Consider the following 23429-nt stretch of genomic DNA (forward strand, 5'->3'; position numbering starts at 1 on the left):
TCGCCGAGGCTCAGACCAAGCTGGAGTACAGTCATCATGTTCAAGTCTTGACCAGCATCTATTCAGGCAACCAAATCTACATAAACCACGCGATATGAAACGAAACATGGCCTCCATTTGGGAGAACTTGGGATTGCAGATTAAATATAGCTAAAGACTTGAAGAAGCCCGTCAGTCACTACAACTATTTGTAAGCCCATTGGCCTCTACGCTTTCCGGCACTTTCCCAATCCAGATTAAAAGTAGGCCAATCCCCAGACCAGTCCCCATTGGTGGTGAAGTATGCCGTAGACGGCTGTCCATCGAATGCGTTTGTGTCCAAATCAACCTGGGCATATTTCCCCCCTCCCTTGGTACAGTAAACCTTTTCAAGGTAGTTGAAAGTCAGCGACTCAGAATTAGACCCATCTATATGAATTGACTTTGAAAGAATTTGACTACCTGAATTGTTAGTCCTGTAGTATACGGTGATGTCAAGTTTCGAATTGCTGCCCAGCCCATTTGCAAATCGAACAGTGCAATCGTGGCCCATTTTGATTGAGTATTCCAGTTTAAAGACTGTCTTTTATGCTTCTGTACTAAACCTGCTATTAGCATCTTGAATGAGGCGGTGAAAATAAGGGACATCTATACAGGAAAGTGGTTTTTCGATCTTCCGGAGTAAAGGGCAAGTTGTGGTGCGGATGAGGAAATAAAAGAAAGAGAATGACACAGATATCTCTACTCTTATATCTTTGATAAATAACTAGAAGCTTCACCCGGCTAGAACAGATCTACGAAGTAATGCCTAATTAATCTTTTCAGCTAGCCATATGCCATGCATAGAGGAGGAAGAGGTCGTTCAGCTTGCTATATATCGGGCATGGAGGAGGATGTAGTACCAAAACAGGTGGCTTAGCTAGCCACTGCACCACCAAGATGGCCTGAGACTCTGGAGTTATCTGCCGAGATACCTGAGAACAATTGGCTAGATCCTGGCAAGGACACCGTGCCGTGCAGGGGGTAAACCAGGTAAACCTTGATTCAAGAGCTAAGAGAATATTTCTTGCAGGAGCTAAAATATCTCCATGCAGCTACAGTGACCAATTGGAAATAAATTGCTCATACGTGCGAGGCGCGTGATGTGAGCATCAGCTGTCAAGTCTATCAACTCAGAAAAAACACTTTTGTAGACCCAGTAGAGGCAGAATACCAAGCATGCGCGAAATGGCCTAAGATTGATTTTCTAGCTTATTGTCTAACCGCGTCTGACTATGAGTAGCTTGTTTAGATGGAGCTGCGGTATCATGGCCGCAATTACAACCAAGACAAGGATGATGGCAGGCCTCATTATAAGCGAATGCAACAGCATCTCGCCACCTATATAAGAATATATGCTTTACCAAGGAATAACAATACAATACTAGCAAATTGCTAATATAACATTCTTCTACATAAATAAAGTAGTTTAGAACAGTGCTGTATCTGTCTTGTTGAAGATGAATAATATTACTAAGATGTTTATTTCACAGCCTTCTGGAATTTTACTCAATCAAGGTATTACTGTAGAATGAGCTACATAGATGAGCATTCTTGAGGAAAGGCCGTCAACTATATATCCGACATAAAGATATAATATCAATTATCATCCCAAGCATAGGAACGCTAATTGGACATTGAGAGATGGTGTTGATGATAATACAATTAAACATAAAATCCGTCAAGTTATTCATGTATTGAGCACTGCCTTCTGGATATACAACTATTGCTATTTAGTAATCATTGGCTCTTCACTTCAGCCTCAGGTCCACATTATTCCATTGTCTGTCTGTCAATCTTGAGCGTCCAAACGTTAGTTTCTTATGCAGAGAACCGAGTAGCGCGGCGGTTGTTACGGTTGTTGGTGTTGGTGCCGTTCTGGGTACCATCTTCTCCATCCTCATCAGCGTTGCCGTTACTGTTACCGTTGTTCGCGTTTCCCGTGTTGTCTGCATTGCCAGCATTACCAGCGCCACCAGTGTTTCCAGTATTGTTGTTACTGTTGCCAGTGCCAGCGTTGTTGTTGTTGCCGGTAGCTTGAGCCATCTGAACGGGAATGACGCCACCGAAAGGACCAGCACGCGCTGGGTTCTGGCAACGAACAAGGCAAACATTCTCCTCACCAGCAACAGAGCCCGTGCATTCCTGTCCAGCAGGGATCGAGGCCACAAGAGGAAAGTCACCCATCTCACCATCACGGTTACGGCCGCGATCGTTGCCCTCAACGTTGGTAGTAACCTGGATGTTGTCCCATGAGGTGCCGGTTCCATCGGCGTTGATCATACAGGTATAAGGTCCAGCGCCATCAGAATTGACCTGATGGACGGTCATCTCAAGGCTGCCACCAGGGTTGACTTGAGGAAGCTGACTGCCAGTCTCTTCCATGATGTCAAGGGTGCCCTGCTCAATCTGGTTGTCACCACCAGCGAGGGTCTCGCCAACAGTGTCAGCGGCGCTACCACGGAAGCGAGTAGCATCGGTTTGGAAGGGACGGCGTCTGGTGCCATCACGAGGAGTGGATGTGTCAACACCGAGAGCCATGCCAGAGCCGCCAGCGTCTCCAACCGCGTTTGTGATGACGCTGTGAGCAGCTGCAAGATCGGCAGCGACGAAGAGAGCAAAGATAATGTTCTTGATGGACGCCATTGTGAATGTTGTTCTGGATGGAAAGGCCAAGTAGGGTAGTTGGTCCGTGTGATTTGAGAACTTGGAGGTGTATTTAAAGACCTGACCGGCAGGAGATAGAAGTGAAGATAGTAGAAGAAGAGTGGACTGATGATCTGAGGATGCTGAGGCTGTTGATGATTCGGAATATTGATGAAGAGAAATGGTCATCTTTATAGAGAACTATCGCAATACCACTTGTCTTCTTCTTACCATTTCGACATACACATATCACCACAAGAGACAAGCCAAGAAACTACAAGACATACTATGAGACGTACAAGAGCTTCACAATTAACCACTTTTCTACGAACATATCACTAAACGGCTTTGATATCGCTGACCCTCACGGCCAAGACCCGGGAACATCGTCTCCCGAGAGGGCCGAAGAGCACAGCCTCTTTATTAAACAAAACGGCAAAACACGCTTTGACCAAATCTGGAGTGCGATTCGCCAAACATACTATGAACCACTGATATATGGTTATTTTGAACCTAAAACGTTAATGATTGCTGCGCCCACTGACAAACCGGTCATGGCGGTTGTATCATGATTCGTCGCACACGGACACCTGAGCCCCTGTAGTTGTCGCAGCTGTTGGATCCCTGTTGACCCCAGTTGAAGTGAATGCTCAGGATTGGCTGCGACCCGAAATACTGCAGATAGCCCACTTAGACTGTTTGATTCCCTGTCGGATTACCTGAGCTGGAGTCTGTGATTGACCAGATTTGAGTCCCGCTACGCCCATTTCAGTCAATCAAGTGTGAGAAGCCAGGGGTTCAGGTACAACTGACGCGAACCCTTGTAAGTCTTTTGAGGAGCCAATCGTATCTCTTTTTCGTCAAATCCCGAGATCTACGGAGTACAACGATGAACGTTGTTTGTTTCCTTCTCACAGAGCTGCTTAGTTGTTATTGTAAATCGCATGACAGAGTCTGCAAAGCTCACGAGCTTCAAGGCTGTGAGCGCTGATGATTTCCTTTTCAAACACGTGCATCTTCTTAACGCATGACAATTTGTCAAATACGTAGTCATAAATCATTAATTTTCTATGGCAACACTTTTAAATCTTTCTAGGGAATTTTCAACGAGGCACACAAGCTGAATAGGGTAGGAGGTTGAGGTTAATAATTCAAATCCATAGGCCCTGCTCCTCAGGACCGGGCAACGTCAAACTCAGCTATATACCAGTTCTGAATAGCTTTTGTATCTCCGGTAATAGCTACAGTGTCATACCGCGACCTTTCCTCCTTTGCAGCCGAGCCATTATTAACCATACGGCCAACCCACTTGCCATGTCGGCGACCAGCACTGATGATCTTGTCAATAGCAGGAACAAATTCAGGCTCGTCACCTCGCGCAGGTACATATCCCAGTAGTGACTGAGCAAGATCATTAGGCCCGATAAACAGCATGTCCACGCCGGGAGTAGCAGCAATCTCATCCACGTTCTCAACACCAGCGCGAGTCTCTATTTGAATCATGGTGATGATGGTCTCGTTGGCAGACTTCATGTACTCAGGTGTCGTGAAACCGTGACCAATAGCGGGGAATGCAGAACCCTGGCCTCGAACACCCTGAGGGGGAAATTTGGAGGACGCGACGATTTGCCTCGCCTCGTCTGCGTTATTGATTTGAGGAACCATGATGCCATGTGCGCCGGTGTCGAGAGCTCGCTTGATGATATCGTGGGCAGGTCCGCGGATACGGATGATAGGTGATACCCCAAGAGCTGAAATGGCTGCCACGGAGTTGTGCATCGAGTCATCTCCAATGTGGCCGTGTTCACAGTCAAGAATGATGCCATCGAGACCGGTCAAAGCAACAATCTGAGCTTGGCGCACACTGGGGATTGCAACAAAGGTCATCAGGGGAAATTCACCAGCCTTGATCTTATTGAGAAACCTCAATCGGGGGTTCTCGATAGTTGTTGTGAGGGCCGTGGGGTATGTTTTTTGAGTCATGGTTGCTTTGTGGTTGGGAAAAAGACTTGATGAATTTTGTTTTGTTCTGGTATGCAATTGCGAAGACAATACGATGGGCTATTGTTGATGAAGATAAGCCAGTGAGTTGTTGTTATGATGAACTCAAAGTTTATTGGGTTCTTTGAACTCTTCCAATTATAACAAAATTTATCATCTATAATTTCTACCAAAAGGTATCAATTCTAAGCCTCCATTCACGATAGCGGAATGCTGGATCCACAGGGAGGAGCTCTCCCGAGCTGCAGGGGAATGGTTAATCTTCCTGCAGGCCTTGTTTAGTGAGCTCCTCCTCCGAGCAATCGGTAAACCCAACCGATAAGACTGCTAATCTGGTTGGCGAACCGCACTAACCAGAACGGCAACCCTCCACAGCGAGCGCTAGCTCCTCCCAACGTCCTCTGGCTCTAATCCAAATGGGTGCATGCGCAGGGCGATCACTTGCTCCAACCATGTCGGGGAGGAGCTTGGTTGATTGTGATGAGGCACTATCAATCAGCAAGCGATGTAGAATCGATACTGGGCAGATAGACGTTAGTGTTGGAGCTAGGTACCTGAGGCACACGAATTGATCTGATCGTACGTTGTTGAACTCTGGAAGCCGGGCTCTGTCCTACACCATCTCCGAGAGGCGGAGCTCGACCAAGCAACTTATGCTGTTGGCTGTATAAGAGCAGAACAATCAACCACTAAACCACAATCTCCATCATACCAAGGAGTCACAATCCATAACAAGTATCTTTCAATCTAAACATTATTTGAAGATCTCAACATGTCTCCGGCAGCCCCATTTAGTCCCCCTTCAGCCGAATTGCCTGGCAAGCCGTTCGTCCCTGAGTGGATTCCCCCACCAGCGACACAGCAAAAGGAGCAATTTACAGAACTCACGTCTATTGATCTTTCCATGCTCGACTCGGATGATCCTGCTGTTGTGCAAGAGTTGGTTAGCCAAGTCAAGAGAGCTATTCGCGAGGATGGGTTCCTCTTCCTTGAGAACTATGGCATCTCGCTAGAACAAGTACGGTACAATGCACTCGACATAAAACCACTATATCTGACGACTTATACTACAGCTCCATCGCCAATTCGCTATCGCCCAGTACATGTACCACAACATCTCGGAGGAGGACAAGGAACGTCTTCTCTTCAACCCTGACTCTGGTGTCTGGTCTGGCTACAAACATCCTTTTGGCTTCAAGGTAAGCATTTTTCCCGCCGTAGATCTATTACCTTATTCAATTGTGCCAATTCACTAACTCATCCCGTTCAACAGCGTCATCGTGGACCTCCCGATGGCATTGAGCAGTTCAACTGGTACCGACCCGACTGGGAGGACATCAACCGTGTCCCTACCTGCCTCCATCCCTTCATGGATGAGATCGAGGCCTTTGCCAATTACCTCACTGGTTCGGTCAACCGTCGCCTCCTGACTCTCTTCTCCCGCGTTCTCGAGCTCCCAGACGACTACCTTTGTAAAAACGTCCAGTCACACGGCAGCCCAACTGGAGAGGGTTACTTCAGGCATGCGCTCTTCAGACCTGTGCAGAAAACCACAGAAGAGGCTTCCAAGGGTCTTCGCATGCATGGTCATACTGACTTTGGTCTCACCACTCTGCTCTTTTCTGTTCCTGTCTCTTGTCTCCAGATCTGGGGCCAGGATGAGAAGTGGTACTATGCCCCTTATAAGCCGGGTGCCCTCGTCGTCAACATCGGTGATACTCTCGAGATCGTTTCCGGGGGACACTTCAAGGCCACTCGTCACCGTGTCTACAAGCCCCCTGTTGATCAGCACAACTACGAGCGCCTCTCATTAGTGCTGTTCAACAGCTCAGTCGGTGACTTGCGCATGACACCAGCTGCTGGTAAGCTAACAGCAACAATTTCCCCGACTTCACCTTACTAACTATGGGATAGAATCTCCCCTTATCCAACGCGAGGGCTGCGTCGAAGAGCAAGGAGTGTACGCCGAGTTCAAGAAGCGTACGCAGCAGGGCAAGCTTGTTCCCACCAACCGAGAATGGCGCGAGATCCAGATCGCGACGTGTACGGATCCTACCGATACTGTGAACAACAGAGTTGGTGCTCATCAGGTTCTGATTGATGGAAAGCTCATGCATCAACGAGAGTAAATGGGAGTCAAGGTCGTTTTGCCTGTTTAATCATTATTAGTCTGTAGCTATTCAGAGTATGTCAAGTCATTTATTTTATACTGGTTTGTTGCTGGGGCTGCTTGAGTTTCTCATGTTCAAGTGGCCGATAGTGTGGACAAAATCTTGCTCCTACCTACGTTTGTCTTGTCCCATTTGGGTATGAGTTCATCCCCGAGCAGGGGAAGCCTTGGCTTGAGTAAACAATTTGGTGTACATGATGTAAGGCTTCAGTCATCAATAAAAATAAAGTAAATTATATACATGTCTCAGGTCATCTTCTAAAATTCCTCGCTATGTATCAAAAGCCTTGGGCCTCTGCTCTTCAAGCTCAATGTACTCATCGCTTATCTCTGATCTCGAAGGGACCTCTCTGACAGTTCGTCGGAATTCTGTCACCGAGCTGTCATCATTCAGGACCCTGAATGGATTGGGCTCCCTGTTAGTACTCCTCTTAACATTATCCGTCACTGTGGTGCCAGTAGTCCTGAATCTGCTCGGGTTGGCCGGAGTGCCATAAGAAGTCATCTTAAATGTCTTGGGCATCAGTGGTCGCAGGCCAGGGAGACATGCGCAGATGATACCTGCCACTGGCTCGACGCCTGCAAGGGACCACACAGTTCCTTCATCATAGAGATTCTTCCATTGGTACCCATGTGTGAACACGACACGAGCAAGAGCAATAAAACAGGTGCTATTTATCGTTAATAACGATCTGATGGGCAGGAGCTCAGGGGTATATGATGTGTCAGGGGAAAAGGCCACTTACATAAACCCAAAGCAAAAGGATATAATAATACCAATCTTCTTCCCCCGATTCATGTTGAGCCCCCAGATTGACTTTAGTGGGAGCACAAAGATCAAGAAGTCGGTAAATACCGTCAAACTGTCATAGGCGATGTTGATGTTGGCCATGGCGAGGAACTGCTCCGCCGTCGCATCGCCCCAAGCCCACCATTTCTCAATAGGCCGAACAGCTGCGAGATAGCCAATGAAGCTTCCCATGAAACATGCAAAGGTGATGCCCGATGCAACGTAAATAATAACCGTCATTGGGCCATTGTGACCCGTGAAGAGGCGGTGATATAGGAAAAGGATCGAGGCTTTGCAGGAGTAGACGGCGAAGACGAGGACGATGTTGTTGGCATAGCCAATCTGATGAGCCAAAGCTTTATTAGCCAACAGAGCGCAAGAAGCTTTATTATACGGGGCGTACCTGATCGTGAATCAACGAAACGTCGGTTGGCTCCGTAGTACTAGTGTATGGATATCCAGGGATGCCAATGCCTCCATATACGAGCACTGTTCACGAGATACATATCAGCCATCGAGGTTCGGCGGAGCTTGTTCTGTCGAATTTATGGGGAAGACGAGGAGACGTACTCAGAAGGAGGAGGATAAAAAGGAGAGAAGTGAAGAACTGCCGAGAATGTTAGAACACGGATATCATGATGGATACTTCAGAAGACCAGTTGACGTACGGCAGATAGTATGATCATCCAGTCAGTCCACCCATAGACGCCTCTCGTTTTGGACTTTGCGTAAAACCGAAGCCCAACCGTAATATTCGCCAGCATGGGCAGAATGACCCACGTCGCGATCAGCTCCCGTTGCCGAGGCAGATAGATGGGGAAAGCTTGGGCCATAATGGGCAACTCAAACTGTCTCAGATCAAAAGTTCATGAAGGAATGGAGAGAAATGACGAAGGATGCAGATCATTTGAACAAAAGTTCCATGGGCATATATGTAGAGACGTTTGTTAATTCCCAGTTGAGAGTGAACAGGCTGAACCATTTCAATTCGAGTAAAGCGACCTCCATCTTTCTCGAGTCAGTCCACGCCCGTTATCGCTAGTGTGGCGTTTTGGGGAGAGGGTAGCATGACTAGTGTTTGCAATTTAGCTTTACACCATGCGAGATGTTGAAGGAAGCGAGCGGTATTTAATTTAGAGTCAATTGGCCATGTTTACTCAAAACTTCTCACTTTCGGTTTTATCATGTGGGCTGTAAACTCGTGAGCTTAGTTACTTTCATCTTGACGTTACCGGATTCTAAGCGACGCGCAGACTTTTGGGGCCTCTGACCGTTGTGTGGCATCCCCTACGCAGCATCCACCCCAACCAGCTTCCAGAATATTGCCAGCCAGTAATGATTGTCATATGGCTGATATGAGGAAACCTCACGACCAATCCATGCAGCATGGGCGTAGCTTAGCGTTGACGTGCAACCCGAACATTTCATCGTTATTCGCGAGAGGTCTGCCATTGATGCAGGCTAAGCTTAGTGTCTTCAGTGTGTCTGGGCTACTGCGAACTACCGTCGTGAGGCTTGGTTAGAGGAACAAACTATTGCAGCCACGTGAATGGCCTCATTGACAGAAGTGAGCCAGTACCAATGGGATCAGGAGTGGCAGGGGTATCTTGATTGATCCAGTGGATGAATGAAGCAGATGATGATATCAACGCCCTTTGTACCTTGCGTTCAGAAGGGTTTTCCAGCAGCTGGTTATCTCAGTGTTCTTGTTCGTTGGTTACCAAAAGCTTCAAAAGCTTGGTACTTGGAAGATAAGGGACGCCTCCGCCCCACCGCGGCATTGACGGCATTGCATCCTAGTGTCACTCGGACCCTTTCGCAATTCGCAACGAGTAATTCGTGATGCTATTTGATCTGGTTTGTTGAACCAGTACACGCCGTCTTCCAGGGCTGAGTTTAGTCTTGGCCTGGAACAACGGCATAAGGGGAAACACTCCACATCTGACACTTGCAAGAGTCAGGGCCCAAAGACTACCCGAATACCTGGGACAGCGCTGGACTGGGGTAAGTCTAGCCTTATCTCTAAGGGTTTGAAGAATCTCAAAGGAAATGAGTCTCAAGCCACATTCGCTTATTTGACCAATGGAAGAGAGGGCAGAAGATACTCTGTTCAGGCGTCGCGATTCAAACCCGCGTACTTCCCGGACCTTTCCATGCGAGCCAGATTGTCATCTAGATGGGGTTGCCAGCAGGATGCAGATTGCAATAATAAGGTCATGCTTACTAAAATGCTTAAAATAATAGTTAGCATTACAGAGGTACTCTGTACTTAGCTTCCTGGTGTGCTATGCTATAAGTAGACTAACGTTACAGAGTACGGAGTAGATGCCATTCATTCCGCTTATTCCGCTTATTCCGCTCATTCCGCGGTCCTGTCACGGCAACAAGGGGATTCCCAAAAAGCCAGGGCTTTTTCTCTTAATTGTTTCTAATAAGACCTAGGGAGTCGAAGTGTTGAACTGTAACTGAACAAGATAACAAGGCTGCAGAATTTCTGTAAGTTCCACGTAAGTACTTATCTATATTCCAAGAATGGAGAAAAGTGATCGCTCACAAGGGGGGCGGGGAAAACAAGCTTCTTCGCCAAGTGCTGCCAAGCACAAACGTGCCCTTTAAAGGATTTCACAGCAGACAACTGCCGAATGAGATCACTCCATTGTTAAGCGCTCTGTAGAACTATAAACCCGAAAGGTTGCAGCTACTCCAACACATCTATATAATTATTATGTCTTCAGATAAATATCTATCCCAGAGAACATCTAGCAGGGTCAATGATTCCTGACCTCCGCCGGCCCATGACTGATGCTATAGGGTTGGCAGAAAAGGCGTCGAAGCTTACACCAATTGAAATGGCAACTGGTCAGATCGACGCATTCTACAGTTCTGATGCTGATGATGTAAGTTGGGAATGAATTTACCAGAACGACTGCAAGCAAATGAATGTCATTTTGAGTACTAGGTTCCCAGAATATCTCAGGAGTCGCACTATGATGCGGTTGAGAACATCATCAGTCAATGCTTCGGCACTCAAAACGGTGGTGGATACCAATACGGAGCCTACAGTTACGACAACCGTTATTCCCCTATCGACCGTCGCAGTGCAGTGCCTGAGGATAGAAAGGGAGTTCGCCGAGATTGATATCATTGTGCCCAATCGGAGAATACTTCAATCTGATGCAAGTCTATTCTAAGAGCGTCTCCCTTAAACTTCCCAAAACGCTCAAGATTATATCGATAATCATCAATCTCACCGACGTGCAGCTGTCAAGGGTGGCCCAATCTCTTACCGTTTCGAGCAGTTGACTAGCAACTTTTCACCAGCGAGACAATCAGACGAATCAAGTGGCGGCATCTCAGCCTCTTATCTCCAAACCATGATCACAAGCATTCAGTCAGACGAGGGTTCTCCGCACGGGAATGATAACGTTGGATCCTTATCCTGTGAAAACGGAGCGTAGTCGGAGGGCGCAAACGGAAAACCTGCTTGATTGTCGAATGAGGTTTGAGGATTTCTTCCCCGCGATTGAATCGAGTTAGCTTCGGCCGATATCGATAGCTGCTGATCTGACAGCATGCGCTGGGACCGTTGTGGCAGGAATGGAGCGATCAGAGGTTTATAATCGAGGCAGTTCCCAGGCATTCTATCGACCCTCCAGTAATATTCTGACCATTTTCTTCCTCTTGATGCATCTGACACAATGGATGTCAAACCGACCACCAACCTCGATGACTACCAACTCGCTCAACTGGGTCATTCCCAGTCCTTCAAGCGCAACTTTAGTCGCTGGACAATGCTGGGCTTAGCCTTTGCTATCCTCAACTCCTGGACTGCACTCGCAGCATCACTGTCACTCGCTCTACCATCAGGTGGACCTGTCGCCGTGATCTGGGGACTGGTCACAGCTGGTATCTGCAATCTCTCGCTTGCTGCAAGTCTAGCCGAGTTCCTGTCAGCACAGCCAACTTCTGGTGGACAATATCACTGGGTTGCCACTATTGCCCCTAAATCTTTGAAGATCCCACTGTCTTGGATTACGGGTTGGATCAATCTGAGTGGCTGGGCATGTCTGGTTGCGACGAACTGTTCCTTGTCGAGCACTCTCATCATAAACATCATCTCGCTCCAAAATCCCAGCTACGAGTTCCAGAGATGGCATCAATTCCTCATCTATCTCGGCATCGCCTTTATTGCCTTCGCAACCAATGCGTTTCTACACTCTCTGCTCCCTCGCATCAACGGTCTTGCCCTTGTCTGGAGTATCGCCGGCTTCTTCGTCATCTCTATTACAGTGCTAGCATGCGCTGCGCCAGATTATGCCACGGCCGATTACGTATTCGCTACCTTTATCAACACGACTGGTTGGCCAGACGGTATCGCCTGGCTCCTTGGTCTCTTGCAAGGAGGACTTGGACTTACAGGGTTTGATGCTGTTGCTCACATGATTGAAGAAATCCCCAATGCAGCCAGCGAGGGCCCCAAGATTATGCTATACTGTCAGTATATCGGCATCTCGACTGGCTTCCTGTTTCTCATTGTGGTCCTCTTCGTGTCTGGAGGTATCAAGAACGCCGATACCATCATTGGCTCGACTGCCGGTCCCTTGCTTGAGATCTTCTACCTGGCCACCAACAGCAAAGTCGGAGCTATTTGCTTGCTTATGTTCCCCCTTCTCTGCTTGGTATTTGCTGCCATAGCAGTCATGACGACTTCATCACGCATGATGTTCGCATTCGCAAGAGACGGGGGACTCCCAGCATCACGCATCTGGTGGAAGGTTCACCCCAAGCTTGGTGTACCCATGAACGCCCTATATCTCAATGTTGTGATTGTGGTTATCTTTGGCTGTATCTACTTAGGTTCTACTGTCGCCTTCAACGCCATCGTTGCGTCTTCTGTGGTAGCTCTTGGTCTCAGCTATGGCATCCCCATCGCCCTTCACCTTGCGAGTGGTCGAACTCAATTGCCTGAAGGAGCTTTCAAGTTACCCAACTGGCTTGGATGGACAACAAACATTATTGGATTGGTGTATACTATCGTCACTACCGTTCTCTTCCTATTCCCCCCAGCATTACCTGTTAGTGGGACTACGATGAACTACTGTGTGGTTGCATTTGGTGTCATTGTGGTAATATCGGCCGTTCAGTGGGTTGTAGATGGAAGAAAGAACTTCGAAGGACCTCGAATCACGATAGGCGAACATGAGACAACCGAAAGAGATGTTGAGGAATGATGGCTTCTTCGTCTGTTAGTATCATTATAAACTTGGCCATTGATCACTTTAGGCACAAAACGGCTCGTATTGCAGAATAATCATATTCTTAGAACTTAATCATAACTCATTTTGCCAATCCACCAGCTAAACCGATTCCCTTCCCTTCAACCCAAACTCCATTCCGTAACCTCATATATGGACATCTCTTCCCAGTTCCGTGGCTACAAAGACTAAGCCTTCTCGGTCTGATGAACAGCGCTGTCCGCCTCCTCGAAAGAGTCGATCTTGTAGGAGCTGAACTTGCGTGCGGAAACACCCTTGGCGAAGAGAATGTCAAGTTCCTCGAAGGTGCGGTTTCGGGTCTCAGGGAGACGGAAGTAGCCCCAGACAAAGACGATGAAAGCAGTGCTTCCCCAGATGAAACCGGTATAACCTCGAAGGTTCCACTGAGTAGGGTTCATGAAGTAAGGCTGAAGAACACCAGCAACAACTCCAGTGATGGCATAACCGTTGCGGGCGAGGCAGATGGTCTTCTGTCGGAGTCTGGTTGAGCCCATCTCAGCAGGAAGAGCCCAGCCGAGCTGACCAGCAGACAATTGGAAGACAAAGGTCCAGACGAGAGTGAGAACAGCTTGGGTCATGGCAATGGAATGGTTCTCGGTGCGGGTGTTGAGAGCGCCGATGACGAAGAGGATAGTGGCCATGGTGAACATACCATAAAGATAGGCTGTACGTCTTCCAACGTATGGCATGACACAGAACCAAGAGACCAAGGTAGCAAACAGGGCCATTCCGTTTCCGCCAACGTTGAGATGATAGGTAGTATTAGAGTCGAGGCCGATCTGCTGGAAGAAGTAGGTCGAGTTATAAGCAAAGTTGAGACCAGAAAGAATCTGACCAGCGAATACAACGATGGCAATCTCGGTTCGTCGGAGTTCGAAGCCCTTGAAGCAGTCACGGTATGAGGTGCCGACGGAAAGCTGCTCTTCGAGGCTGTTGGTATAGACAATGAGTCCAAGAGCATCGCGGAGCTCAGCGTCGGTAGCACGAGGTCGAAGTCGGGCAAGGCTCTTGAGGGCTTCGTCGTGTTGGCCAAGTCGAACAAGATGCCAGGGAGTGTCGGGAGCAAAGCAGAAAATAGGCACCAGGATAACGGGCCAGAACCACTGAAGCGCAAAGGGGATGCGATATGCCCAAGGAGCAGGAGTGTTGACAAGGCCAGCCATGACACCAGCAGAGATAAGCTGTCCGATGATGAAACACATGTTGGTCCAGCTGGTCATGTAAACTCGAAGCGACATAGGAAGAACTTCAGAAGCATAGGCTGGCGCCGTCGTCGCAAAGACACCCCAGGGGAAACCGCAGAGGATCTGTCCAACGAGGAGGACCTTGGTGTCGGGAGCGAAGAAGACGATGAAGATGAAGCAGCTGAGAGAGATCAAGGAGCCAATGAGGACCTTGATGTGACCATACTTGGTGACGAGGTAACCGTTGAGAAGAGTTCCAAAAAATGAACCAACTCCAGCAGCGTTACCGAGACCAGCTTGCCAAGGAGCAGAGAGCTGATAGTTATTGGTCTCTTCGTTCCAATGGCCGTACTTCTTGGCAAAGGCGGGATAGGCGTAGAAGTTGGAGAGGAGATTGGTATCGTAGCCCTCCATGATGACGCACATGGAGACGACGAGACACCAGATAACAGTCCAGGGATACTTGCGAACGGCTTCGAAAGGAGGAAGGTCATGCTCGGCCTGGGCACCGAGACGAGCTTGATCGGTGGTATCGTGGCCAACAGTCTTTGCCACTGAAGCCTCGACATCGTAGCTTTCGGCGTGTGAAACCGAAGGGTTGATGATCTCTTTGCCCATTGTGATTGAGAGTTGATGTTTGTGAGTAGATGAATGAGCTGATGAGTGTCTGATGGAATAGATCTCGAACTGATCAGCAACGCATCTTGAGGTTATATACTGGAGCAATTGAATCCTCCTCTCGCATGTTTCCCAATCGCTTGTGTTCCCAAGTCCCCCATGGGGAACCGAAAACCGCCCCATGGGGGTTCAATGTTACAGTCCGAACATTACCCCTTTCGGCATAGCCCCTCACTTGAAAGAATGCTTAGCCCGGGGGCCCATCGTGACCTCGAGAATGGCCAGTTTGCGGTGGATACCCCTCATCGCTTGATATATCGGACCGAGAGTCACGAGAAATGACGCTGGCGAAAAAGAATTGGATCTGCCGACTATATCTCCATTAAGCATTCAACGAAACCGAAGCCCCGGATCTAAGAGTGACAATGTCGACTATCCCGGTAAAGCGCGGCCAGGTCTGCGACAACTGCCGATTCCGCAAGGTTAAGTGTGATCGCGGCCTGCCCTGTAAGAACTGTCACATCGGAGACCTCCGTTGCCAGTATCGCCACAGCATTCGGAGGAAGGGCCCAAAGCAGGGTCAAGGGAGACGACAGACGCAGCTGAGACAGGGTCTGGGTATTGATGAGTATCAATTCCAGATACTCACATCGGAAGCGCCGCCTGGGTCAGCCAGTAATAGTCGTGAAGATGCCTCAACAGACCCTCAGCCCAACGCCCAGTCATTCTCATCTCCACCAACAAACATCGACTCTGCTCCACAGCCAGAGCCAGAACCAGAGTCGGACTCGACAACACCACCCAATGACGCGACTATCGATACTGGAGACCTCTGCAAACGCATGTCGCTATCACTCGTTGCTCACATACGACTCTTCCAGAGGTTTCTCTACCCCATTATGCCAGTTGTTGACGACGACATCCTCGCCGATGCAGCTCGACTAGACGACATACCACCTTCCAGATACGCTCTAATCCTTGCAATATGTGCCGCAACAAGAATGCAACTCCGGCTTGACAAGAGGATCGACAACTGTGAGAATGACCTGAATGCGCAAATTCCAGCCGAGCCACGCTTAACGGGAGACATGCTCGTCAACCTGGCTGAGACCTCACTCCGCCAATACAGCGTGATAGATGATACAACTCTCGACTCAGTGCTCGTCTCCTTCTTCCTATTTGCAAGTTATGGCAATCTCAACGACCCGCGTCACGCCTGGTTCTATCTCAACCAGAGCATTACTCTCGCTCAGTCGCTCGACCTGACAAAAGAGTCTGGCTATCATGGTCTACCCGCTGAACAACGCGAGAAGAGACGACGCGTCTTTTGGCTACTCTTTGTTACAGAAAGGTTAGCCCGCCCACGCATTGCTTCATCCCAAGACTAACGCGCTTAAGAACCTTTGCTCTCCAGCATAGAAGATCAGTCATGCTCCGAAGCACGGTCAACAAGCCCCAAATCGTCGACTCAAATTGCCCTGTAGTGATGCACGACTTTATAAACCACATTCGCCTCTTCGAATCTCTCCCATATTCACTGTACGAATGGCAGCCCGAGGGTGACGATCAGCGCTTCGATGACTTGAAGCTTGTAAATACCATCAACGAGAAGCTCTGCAGTGTGCAGCCAGACCAATCAATTATCGAGAGTCAACGATTCGATACGCTCATCACTCAGCAGTGGCTTCGAATATCAATGTGGAGGATTGCGTTTGGTCAGAATCCATCGTCGGCGTCTGGCTTTGGGCTACTTCTGCCACCTTCACTTCCGATGGATGCAGGCAAGATCATCATGTCTGCCTTGAGTTCCGTTGGAACAAAGTCGAAAGATTGCCATGGCATCGGGATGGTAAGACTCATTGTTGTTTCTGACTGCTCATGGCATACTGACATTTTGTAGGAACAAAAGCTTTTCGATGTCGGCGTCAGTCTCGCAGATACCGCCCAACTCCCCGGCTGGACATACTCTGCCCTGGAAAATGGCCCTCGTGATTTACTCTCCGTCGTGATCCATGCTCTATCAGCTGTTCGAGGCGCACAGTCTCACCTGTTGCCCAATCTTCTCAAGCACTCAGAGACATTGTTTGCCCTTGCAGATCCTAACGCGCATCTCGATCTGCCGTGGGATATGCAAGAGGCAGCAAATGATGAGAGGCTAGCGATTGTTGAGGAACTGTCGCCCGAAGATGAACAGCCCGTGGACCCGTTGGGCTGGGTTCCAAATGGTAATCTCGACCTGTTGGACTTGAGTACGCCTGTGGTGACGACGAGTTGGGAGGATGCGACGATATCGTGTGGCCAGTTTGATCCCGAGATCGGACTTTCTTTCAACTGATGTGAAAAAGCGTGCTTCATGTTGACAATCTATCTAATATGCTCGTGCTTGGGTTTTCCATTTCGCGTCAACTTCTGGTGTCCTTGATATCTTTACATAGCCTTCTACCCGACTCAATTATACCCTCTCCAGTAGAGCAACCTTGCTGTCATAATCTGTACCAAATCTGAACTGAATTCCTCCATTCATCAATGTCGCGCCCGAGTACGTCTCCCCACCATCAAGCTTATATCTCGCCGCTGGGTCAAGTCCAGCTAGTCGAAGTAGAGGATAATTGAGAACAGTAGTTGCTCTGATTTGGAACGCAAACAAAACCGCCTGACTTCCGTCCTCTGATACAAAGATCGCAGCTGGGAAGTTGGAGTCTTCGGGCAATACCAACCGCCACATATCTCCCTTGATGATGATGGGGTTGATCTTCTCCGCGAGCTTGATCAGCTCCGGGATCTGCGCCTTGTCTTCCTCAGGAGTATGGTCAGGGTTCAGCTCAAAACCGAATGAACCGCCCATCATCGCGACATGGGCTCTGAAGCTCATTGGGATCGAGCGTCCAGTCACATCGTTTGGTGCAGAGCAGACATGTGCGCCCATTGTCGAAGGTGGGTACACCAAAGATGTACCGAACTGAATGTGGATGCGATCGAAAGCGTCCATGTTGTCTGAAGTCCAAACCTGCGGGAAGTATTGCAAGATGCCAGGATCGAAGCGACCTCCACCAGATGCGCAACCCTCCCAGAGGACATCGGGAAATCGGGCTGTTAGCACGTCAAAGACATGGTAGATACCGAGCATGTATGCGTGGTGGTTGTCTGGCGTGGGGCTTTCGTGCATCGCTCGGTTATTGTCCCACTTGACATAACTGACTGGAACTGTCTCCAAGATCTTGGATACTGAGCTGATGATGAAGTCTTGAACTTCTGGGAGGGCAGCATTTAGGACCAGCTGCTGGCGAGTTTCGCTACGAGCGTAGTTTCCAGCGCTCAGAACCCACTCAGGATGCTGCTCATAAAGCTCAGACTTCTGGTTGACCATCTCAGGCTCGAACCACAGTCCAAACTGCAGCTTCTCGTCCGAATCTTTGACTTGCAACTTGGTAATGTCTTTGGCAAGAGAATCCAAACCACTCGGGAATCTCTTGGGATTTGCGACCCAATCGCCCAGTCCAGCATGGTCATTGACACGAGGATGCTTGTCACCGAACCATCCATCGTCAAGCACAAAGAGCTTGGCGCCCAACTTGGCTGACTCTTGCGCCAGTTTATAGATGGTCTTGTCGTCAAAGTCAAAGTACAGACCTTCCCAACTATTCAGCAAAACAGGTCTCTCTTCAGAAACAAACTTGCTTCGGATGAGGTTCTGGCGATATAGACGATGAAACTTCCGCGACATCTCGCCAATACCGAGGTTGGAAAAGACGGAAACACATTCTGGCGATTGCAGTGACTCGCCCGATCTCAGCGGCCAGGAAAGCTGACAAGGATTCATTCCAACGAGGGCGCGAGTGAGACCTTGGTGACTCTTCTCAACTTCAACGCTGAACGAGCCGGTGTAGACGAGGGAGAAACCCCAAGCTTCGCCGTGGGACTCGGTTGTTGTTGGGGATACCATGGACAAGAATGGGTTATGGTAATGAGACGAGTAGCCAGTAGTACTTCCGAATCTGTACCAGTGTTAGCTTTGAAGACTCTACGTTGAACAGGTTACATACCCTTGAAGTCCATACTCGACCTTTCGGCGAGTTCTGTTGCATTCTCTGGTCCACTCGCCCTGCAACTGCAACATCTCGTAGTTCTCATGAGGAAAGTCAACGCTGAAGCTGGACAACTTCTCAACAGTAATGACATCATCGCTCTTGTTGATGATTTTGACGTTTCGCACGATCGCATCAAAGTTGGGAAAGATAGAGTATGACAAGTCTGCGCCAACAGAGCTATACTCATCGTCCAGATGGATAATCAGTGTTGAAACATCGTCATCTGAGCCAAATGTGCTGGGCAGTTTCTTAATCGCAGGTTTACCCTTGACGACTGTATGAGATTTGTACTTGAAGTTACACACTGTGAAGCCCTTGGCGTGCTTGATGTGTACAGCAGGAGTGCGGAAATCTCCACGACCCAGGTCTGGAAATTCACGGCGGAGATGAGCTTGAGTCGACCAGCCACCGCCGTTGGACATGATCTGAGCGATGGGATTTTCTGTTACTCTATCGCCAAAGTGATCGAGCAGAAGATCACCAGTCGCGGGATCGACGTGAAAGCGATAGGAGACATTTTTGCCGTTGAGCGCAAATGACGTGCCGTCCACGACGATTGCTGGGCTTGTCAGTGCTGATAACGGCGATAAGACGGGAAACCTACGGTCGGCTTTGGGGGTTAGTGTTGTTGTCTGTAGAAGAGTCATTGTGAAGATGCAATAGACGCTATACACAGAGACTGAAGAATAAAGAGACGGGTCTGGAGAGATGATTACAGGCTTTCAACGGGAAGCATTGGATTCGGGTTTAAATAAAATAATTGTTCTTGTGATGCAGCAGTCATTGACAGGATTCCGAGCATTTCCCCATGGGGTTAATCAACCTCCGATCAAGGAGCGGGGGTGCTCAGACAAACATAGACTAGCCTACATTAACTGAGCATAACTTGTGCGCCTTGTGCATATCCTGTATTAACTTGTGCACATTTGTGTTACTTTACCCTGAACTAGTCCTTGGCTTTACCCAGACCTGAAAGTCAAGAGGCTTCACAAACCAGTAATTCTGCGTTTTCCACTCATTATGAAGCAAATTATCATCCAAAGTAAACTCAAAGTCCCGAATCAAAGCAGGAACGAGTTTGCACATCTCGAGCATGGAAATATGGCGGCCGATGCATGTACGAGACCCAAGGCCAAACTACGAGGAGATTTCGTTAGTGAAACGTCCATCTCAAGACACTCAGTTGCCAAGTCGACGTGCGACCCAGATCGAATTGGCTTGCAAAGGTTGGAGGGTGAACTTACAGGTATCCAGAATCGATTCATCAAAGCAACGCGCTCTTCATCATCTTGCAGCCATCTCTCGGGCGAGAATGAATCCGCATCTTGTCCAAAGACACCGCGGTCTCTATGCGCAACCCAAGTATTGATCCCGACAATCGCACCCTCTGGGAAGAAACGCCCTGAAATGGTAGCACCCCCCTTAGGCACCACGCGCTCAAGGGGTAGTCCAGTGGCTGGATGTAACCGCAAGGCTTCCTTGATCACAGCCTGCAGGTACGGCATTGCCTGGCTCTCTTTATAAGTGACATAAGTCGATATCTGGCCGTTGGCAGTAAAAGCATCTACTTCTTCTCGTAGCTTTTCCATGCATGAGGGGTTCTTGAGAAGATAGTACAGCACAGCTGAGAGGCTGATGCCAGTTGTGTCGGATCCTGCGACCATGTTGATAACACAACCGGTTAGGACATGGGATGAGGTGAAAGCATCTGGCTTCGAAGTGTTTTTGGCAAGGAACTTCATCAGAAAAGACTGCGTGGAGGTGTCGCTGTCATCCAGGATCACAGCCTTGGGATTTGACTTCGCTTCACTAATCCTCGCCTTAGTGAAAGCTGTGACATAAGCTCCACCTTGTCCCTTACTCCCTGCAAAGAAGTTCATGATCGGAACAATGATATTGTGGAGGGTGGGGAAGACGATGCCAACGATTGTTGAATAGCTGAGTATCTCTCCCAAGGCGTGTATGACATTTCCTACGTCCTCTCCCTTATCGAGGAAGCCCAGACGCTTTCCATAAGTGATCATACCAATGACATCAAAAGCATAGCATTGAAGCCAATGATGCATATCGACCGCCTGACCTGCTGCACATAGTTCTGAGAGGCGATTCTTTAGCAGCTCGGCACACTCGTCAACAAAGGCTTCGTAGTTGACCAGGGAAGACATGGAGTACGTGGACTGATATTGTTTTCGATCGTGCGCATGCTTGGCCAACGATCGCTCGTTGAACAGATTGTCATCTCCGGGGATGCCCCAAGGTATGTACCATGGGGACTTGGGAAACGAAGTACCCAGTCCGTAGATGACTTTGACTGCCTCGAGGTCGCTGAAGCTGTAGCGGTCGGGTGCGTAGCGAACGACAGAGCCTGAGGCGTTAATGACAAGAAAATGGCAGACATGTGAACAAACGTACCGTATTTCTTGTGGAGATCACGGTTAACATGCTCAAAAGAACCTTGCAAGACTTTCCAAGTATACCAACCGAGTGTCCATCGAGCGGCACGAGGGCCTTGAACGGACCTCAGGTCTGAGCGTAAATACCGAAAGAGGGCCAGGACTGCTTTGAGGAGGAGCAGCGACACCAATGGGATTGCAAACAGGTAGATATTCATCTTGCTCCAGGCATAAATTAGAAATGATGTCTAAGACCTCAAGTGAGCACGAGGGCGGCGATCACACGACCTTTACGTATGCGAGAATTGAAGAGACCATGATGATATACCGTTGTTGGCCGTCCCCAAAAATTTCGGATCAGCAAGTCGGCAGATTCCCCGCGTTTTCATCCCATTAGCGGATAGTTATTGCAGATCCGGGGTTTAGCACATCCCGAGACCGAATGTAACAACAGATAGTATTTGATATTATTATGTAAAGGCTTTCCTACTCCTGGCTTGCTTTAGAAATACATGATCCAATAACTCGCTTGTCGCTCTCCTCAGTGTAACTCCTCCAGAGACTCCTCAAGCACTAACATCTTCACACAGTTCCAACTGGTACTAAAGCTTAAAAGAACCAAGCACGGCGAGTGGGCATCTTGCTGGGAACCATATCGCCCATGCGCTCAAGAACATCCTCCTCATCTCCTCCAATCTGACCTCCAAGAGTAGCCGCATCCTGAGTAAGCTGCCCATCAATATTATCTCCATCAGTCTGGACAAGGTCCGCAGCCTTGTCTTGCCCAACGGCGTGCAGATCAGTAGCTGCGCCGTTGGCAATCTTATCAGCCTGCCTCTTGACCTTTGGTGGAGGAGGAGGTGGGTTGGTGGTGCTGCCGCCGCCACCAGTGGTTGTCTTGCCGCCAAGGAGAGTGGCAGCGTTGTCTTCAGCATTTTCGACACCGTAGCCGACACCGTTGTCGGTGCCGCTGAAGACGGAGTCAAAGAAGCTGCCTTCACCGGCGAGTTGGCGAGGTCTCATGGTTGGGGCGCTGAGGGTTGCGCTGGCGGCTGCCAGGATGATGAGGATTTTGGTGAGTTGAGTCATTTTTGATAATGTAATATGTTTATAGATTGGTGAGATATGTTAGAGTGGTGAGCCAGTGACTGTTTCGTGTTGTTGTTGAAGAAGATTGGAGCTGATGTCTATCCTGATGCAGGAAAAGAGGTCACTGAAGCAGACGATCTGCTGTCTTTGATCTTCGAATGCCTCTCTGACGTCTTCATGGCAGAGTAGATTTATCACCTTTCACATATCCACTACCTTCCCAGCCACGTTCGTCACGTCTGCCGAAAAGCACTCATAGTAATGCATCAGCCAGACGGCTCAAGGGTCCGAAGTATCCCACTGTAGACGGATTCAAGGTGTACTATGACGTCGAAAAGCATATGAACGATGCGGCTCTCAAATGGAAAAAGTGTCGGCTGCGTCATATCTGGAAAGACTGCTCTCAAATCACAACGGACAGTCGGAACTGGTGGCAAATCATATATGCACCATTACACATGGGGGGACGGCTCATTATTTGCCGCTATGGCTAGTACTTAGGCTTTAAGCATATGGCTGTCTGGAATGCAATGCCAGGGGTCAAAGAAATAGGGGACCAGCCAAGTGTATACTTCTATTCAAACAATTGAACTCTCTCGACAGTGATGCAGTTTATCTGATAGACAATTCTATAAGCAACTGGAAACAGGGGGTAATTACTCCACGGTCACGAGGATGACACAACCATATTGCAGACAATGGGCAACACACAGCCAGCAAGGTTACAGCTGAGAGTGGAGGCATAGAGCCACCTACGACAGCAGGAGGACCCTTGGTCCCCTGGTAATCATGCCCTATCTCGTGTCTTAGCCGTGATTCCCGAAGCCAAATAATCACAACTGGTGGGCCTAACCGTTTGCCATAACGGTTCTGATCTATCGAAACTCTGTTCCTTGGCTTCATCCTCAATAGAAGAGTTCATGGGGCATATGATTGGGCATCGCCAGCTGAGTCGCGCTAACATCTGTGCCGAAGATCCGTGTCCCGACGATCAGGTCGGTGGCGCTAAAGTAGTTCCTTCATCAATGACTAAGAACCTGAGAGTCCCAGGCACTTCAACGCAGTACACAAAGAGGGTTTGAGTATGCTCCCCGTTGGGAATTGCGACCTTGTGTCATACCATAGCACTAGAGGGCTTTTCAAGTTCAGAGCTCAT

General features: G+C 48.8%; 10 protein-coding genes across 10 annotated transcripts; 4 read left to right on the forward strand and 6 right to left on the reverse strand.

Moving 5' to 3' along the window:
- Nucleotides 1-1839: 1839 nt before the first annotated feature.
- On the reverse strand, nt 1840-2664 carry FTJAE_4674 (gEgh 16; the record flags this gene model as incomplete). The annotated part of the gene is made up of 1 exon (XM_037351102.1): nt 1840-2664. One exon carries the CDS (start codon nt 2662-2664, stop codon nt 1840-1842), a length of 825 nt encoding a protein of 274 aa, XP_037208225.1.
- A 1173-nt stretch (nt 2665-3837) lies between these two features.
- FTJAE_4675 (2 4-dihydroxyhept-2-ene-1 7-dioic acid aldolase) lies at nt 3838-4647 on the reverse strand (the record flags this gene model as incomplete). Its single annotated transcript, XM_037351103.1, has 1 exon — nt 3838-4647. The coding sequence occupies one exon, from the start codon at nt 4645-4647 to the stop codon at nt 3838-3840; it is 810 nt and encodes a 269-aa protein (XP_037208226.1).
- A 790-nt stretch (nt 4648-5437) lies between these two features.
- On the forward strand, nt 5438-6794 carry FTJAE_4676 (gibberellin 3-beta hydroxylase; the record flags this gene model as incomplete). Its single annotated transcript, XM_037351104.1, has 4 exons — nt 5438-5683; nt 5739-5864; nt 5939-6527; nt 6580-6794. The coding sequence occupies 4 exons, from the start codon at nt 5438-5440 to the stop codon at nt 6792-6794; spliced, it is 1176 nt and encodes a 391-aa protein (XP_037208227.1).
- A 312-nt stretch (nt 6795-7106) lies between these two features.
- On the reverse strand, nt 7107-8458 carry FTJAE_4677 (integral membrane protein PTH11; the record flags this gene model as incomplete). Its single annotated transcript, XM_037351105.1, has 5 exons — nt 7107-7506; nt 7582-7967; nt 8029-8114; nt 8196-8232; nt 8294-8458. 5 exons carry the CDS (start codon nt 8456-8458, stop codon nt 7107-7109), a joined length of 1074 nt encoding a protein of 357 aa, XP_037208228.1.
- Nucleotides 8459-10396: 1938 nt separating this feature from the next.
- On the forward strand, nt 10397-10764 carry FTJAE_4678 (uncharacterized protein; the record flags this gene model as incomplete). Its single annotated transcript, XM_037351106.1, has 2 exons — nt 10397-10522; nt 10585-10764. The coding sequence occupies 2 exons, from the start codon at nt 10397-10399 to the stop codon at nt 10762-10764; spliced, it is 306 nt and encodes a 101-aa protein (XP_037208229.1).
- Nucleotides 10765-11323: 559 nt separating this feature from the next.
- FTJAE_4679 (amino acid permease) lies at nt 11324-12856 on the forward strand (the record flags this gene model as incomplete). Its single annotated transcript, XM_037351107.1, has 1 exon — nt 11324-12856. The coding sequence occupies one exon, from the start codon at nt 11324-11326 to the stop codon at nt 12854-12856; it is 1533 nt and encodes a 510-aa protein (XP_037208230.1).
- A 212-nt stretch (nt 12857-13068) lies between these two features.
- On the reverse strand, nt 13069-14703 carry FTJAE_4680 (MSF superfamily transporter; the record flags this gene model as incomplete). Its single annotated transcript, XM_037351109.1, has 1 exon — nt 13069-14703. One exon carries the CDS (start codon nt 14701-14703, stop codon nt 13069-13071), a length of 1635 nt encoding a protein of 544 aa, XP_037208231.1.
- A 425-nt stretch (nt 14704-15128) lies between these two features.
- FTJAE_4681 (transcription activator amyR) lies at nt 15129-17038 on the forward strand (the record flags this gene model as incomplete). The annotated part of the gene is made up of 3 exons (XM_037351110.1): nt 15129-16054; nt 16126-16552; nt 16604-17038. The coding sequence occupies 3 exons, from the start codon at nt 15129-15131 to the stop codon at nt 17036-17038; spliced, it is 1788 nt and encodes a 595-aa protein (XP_037208232.1).
- Nucleotides 17039-17155: 117 nt separating this feature from the next.
- FTJAE_4682 (alpha-galactosidase 2) lies at nt 17156-21402 on the reverse strand (the record flags this gene model as incomplete). Its single annotated transcript, XM_037351111.1, has 6 exons — nt 17156-18698; nt 18747-19423; nt 19662-19697; nt 19755-19928; nt 20036-21156; nt 21204-21402. The coding sequence occupies 6 exons, from the start codon at nt 21400-21402 to the stop codon at nt 17156-17158; spliced, it is 3750 nt and encodes a 1249-aa protein (XP_037208233.1).
- A 391-nt stretch (nt 21403-21793) lies between these two features.
- FTJAE_4683 (uncharacterized protein) lies at nt 21794-22273 on the reverse strand (the record flags this gene model as incomplete). Its single annotated transcript, XM_037351112.1, has 1 exon — nt 21794-22273. The coding sequence occupies one exon, from the start codon at nt 22271-22273 to the stop codon at nt 21794-21796; it is 480 nt and encodes a 159-aa protein (XP_037208234.1).
- Between the last annotated feature and the right edge of the window lie 1156 nt (nt 22274-23429).

The sequence above is a fragment of the Fusarium tjaetaba genome, assembly GCF_013396195.1.
Source record: "Fusarium tjaetaba strain NRRL 66243 chromosome Unknown NRRL66243_c0000089, whole genome shotgun sequence".
NCBI lineage: Eukaryota > Fungi > Ascomycota > Sordariomycetes > Hypocreales > Nectriaceae > Fusarium > Fusarium tjaetaba.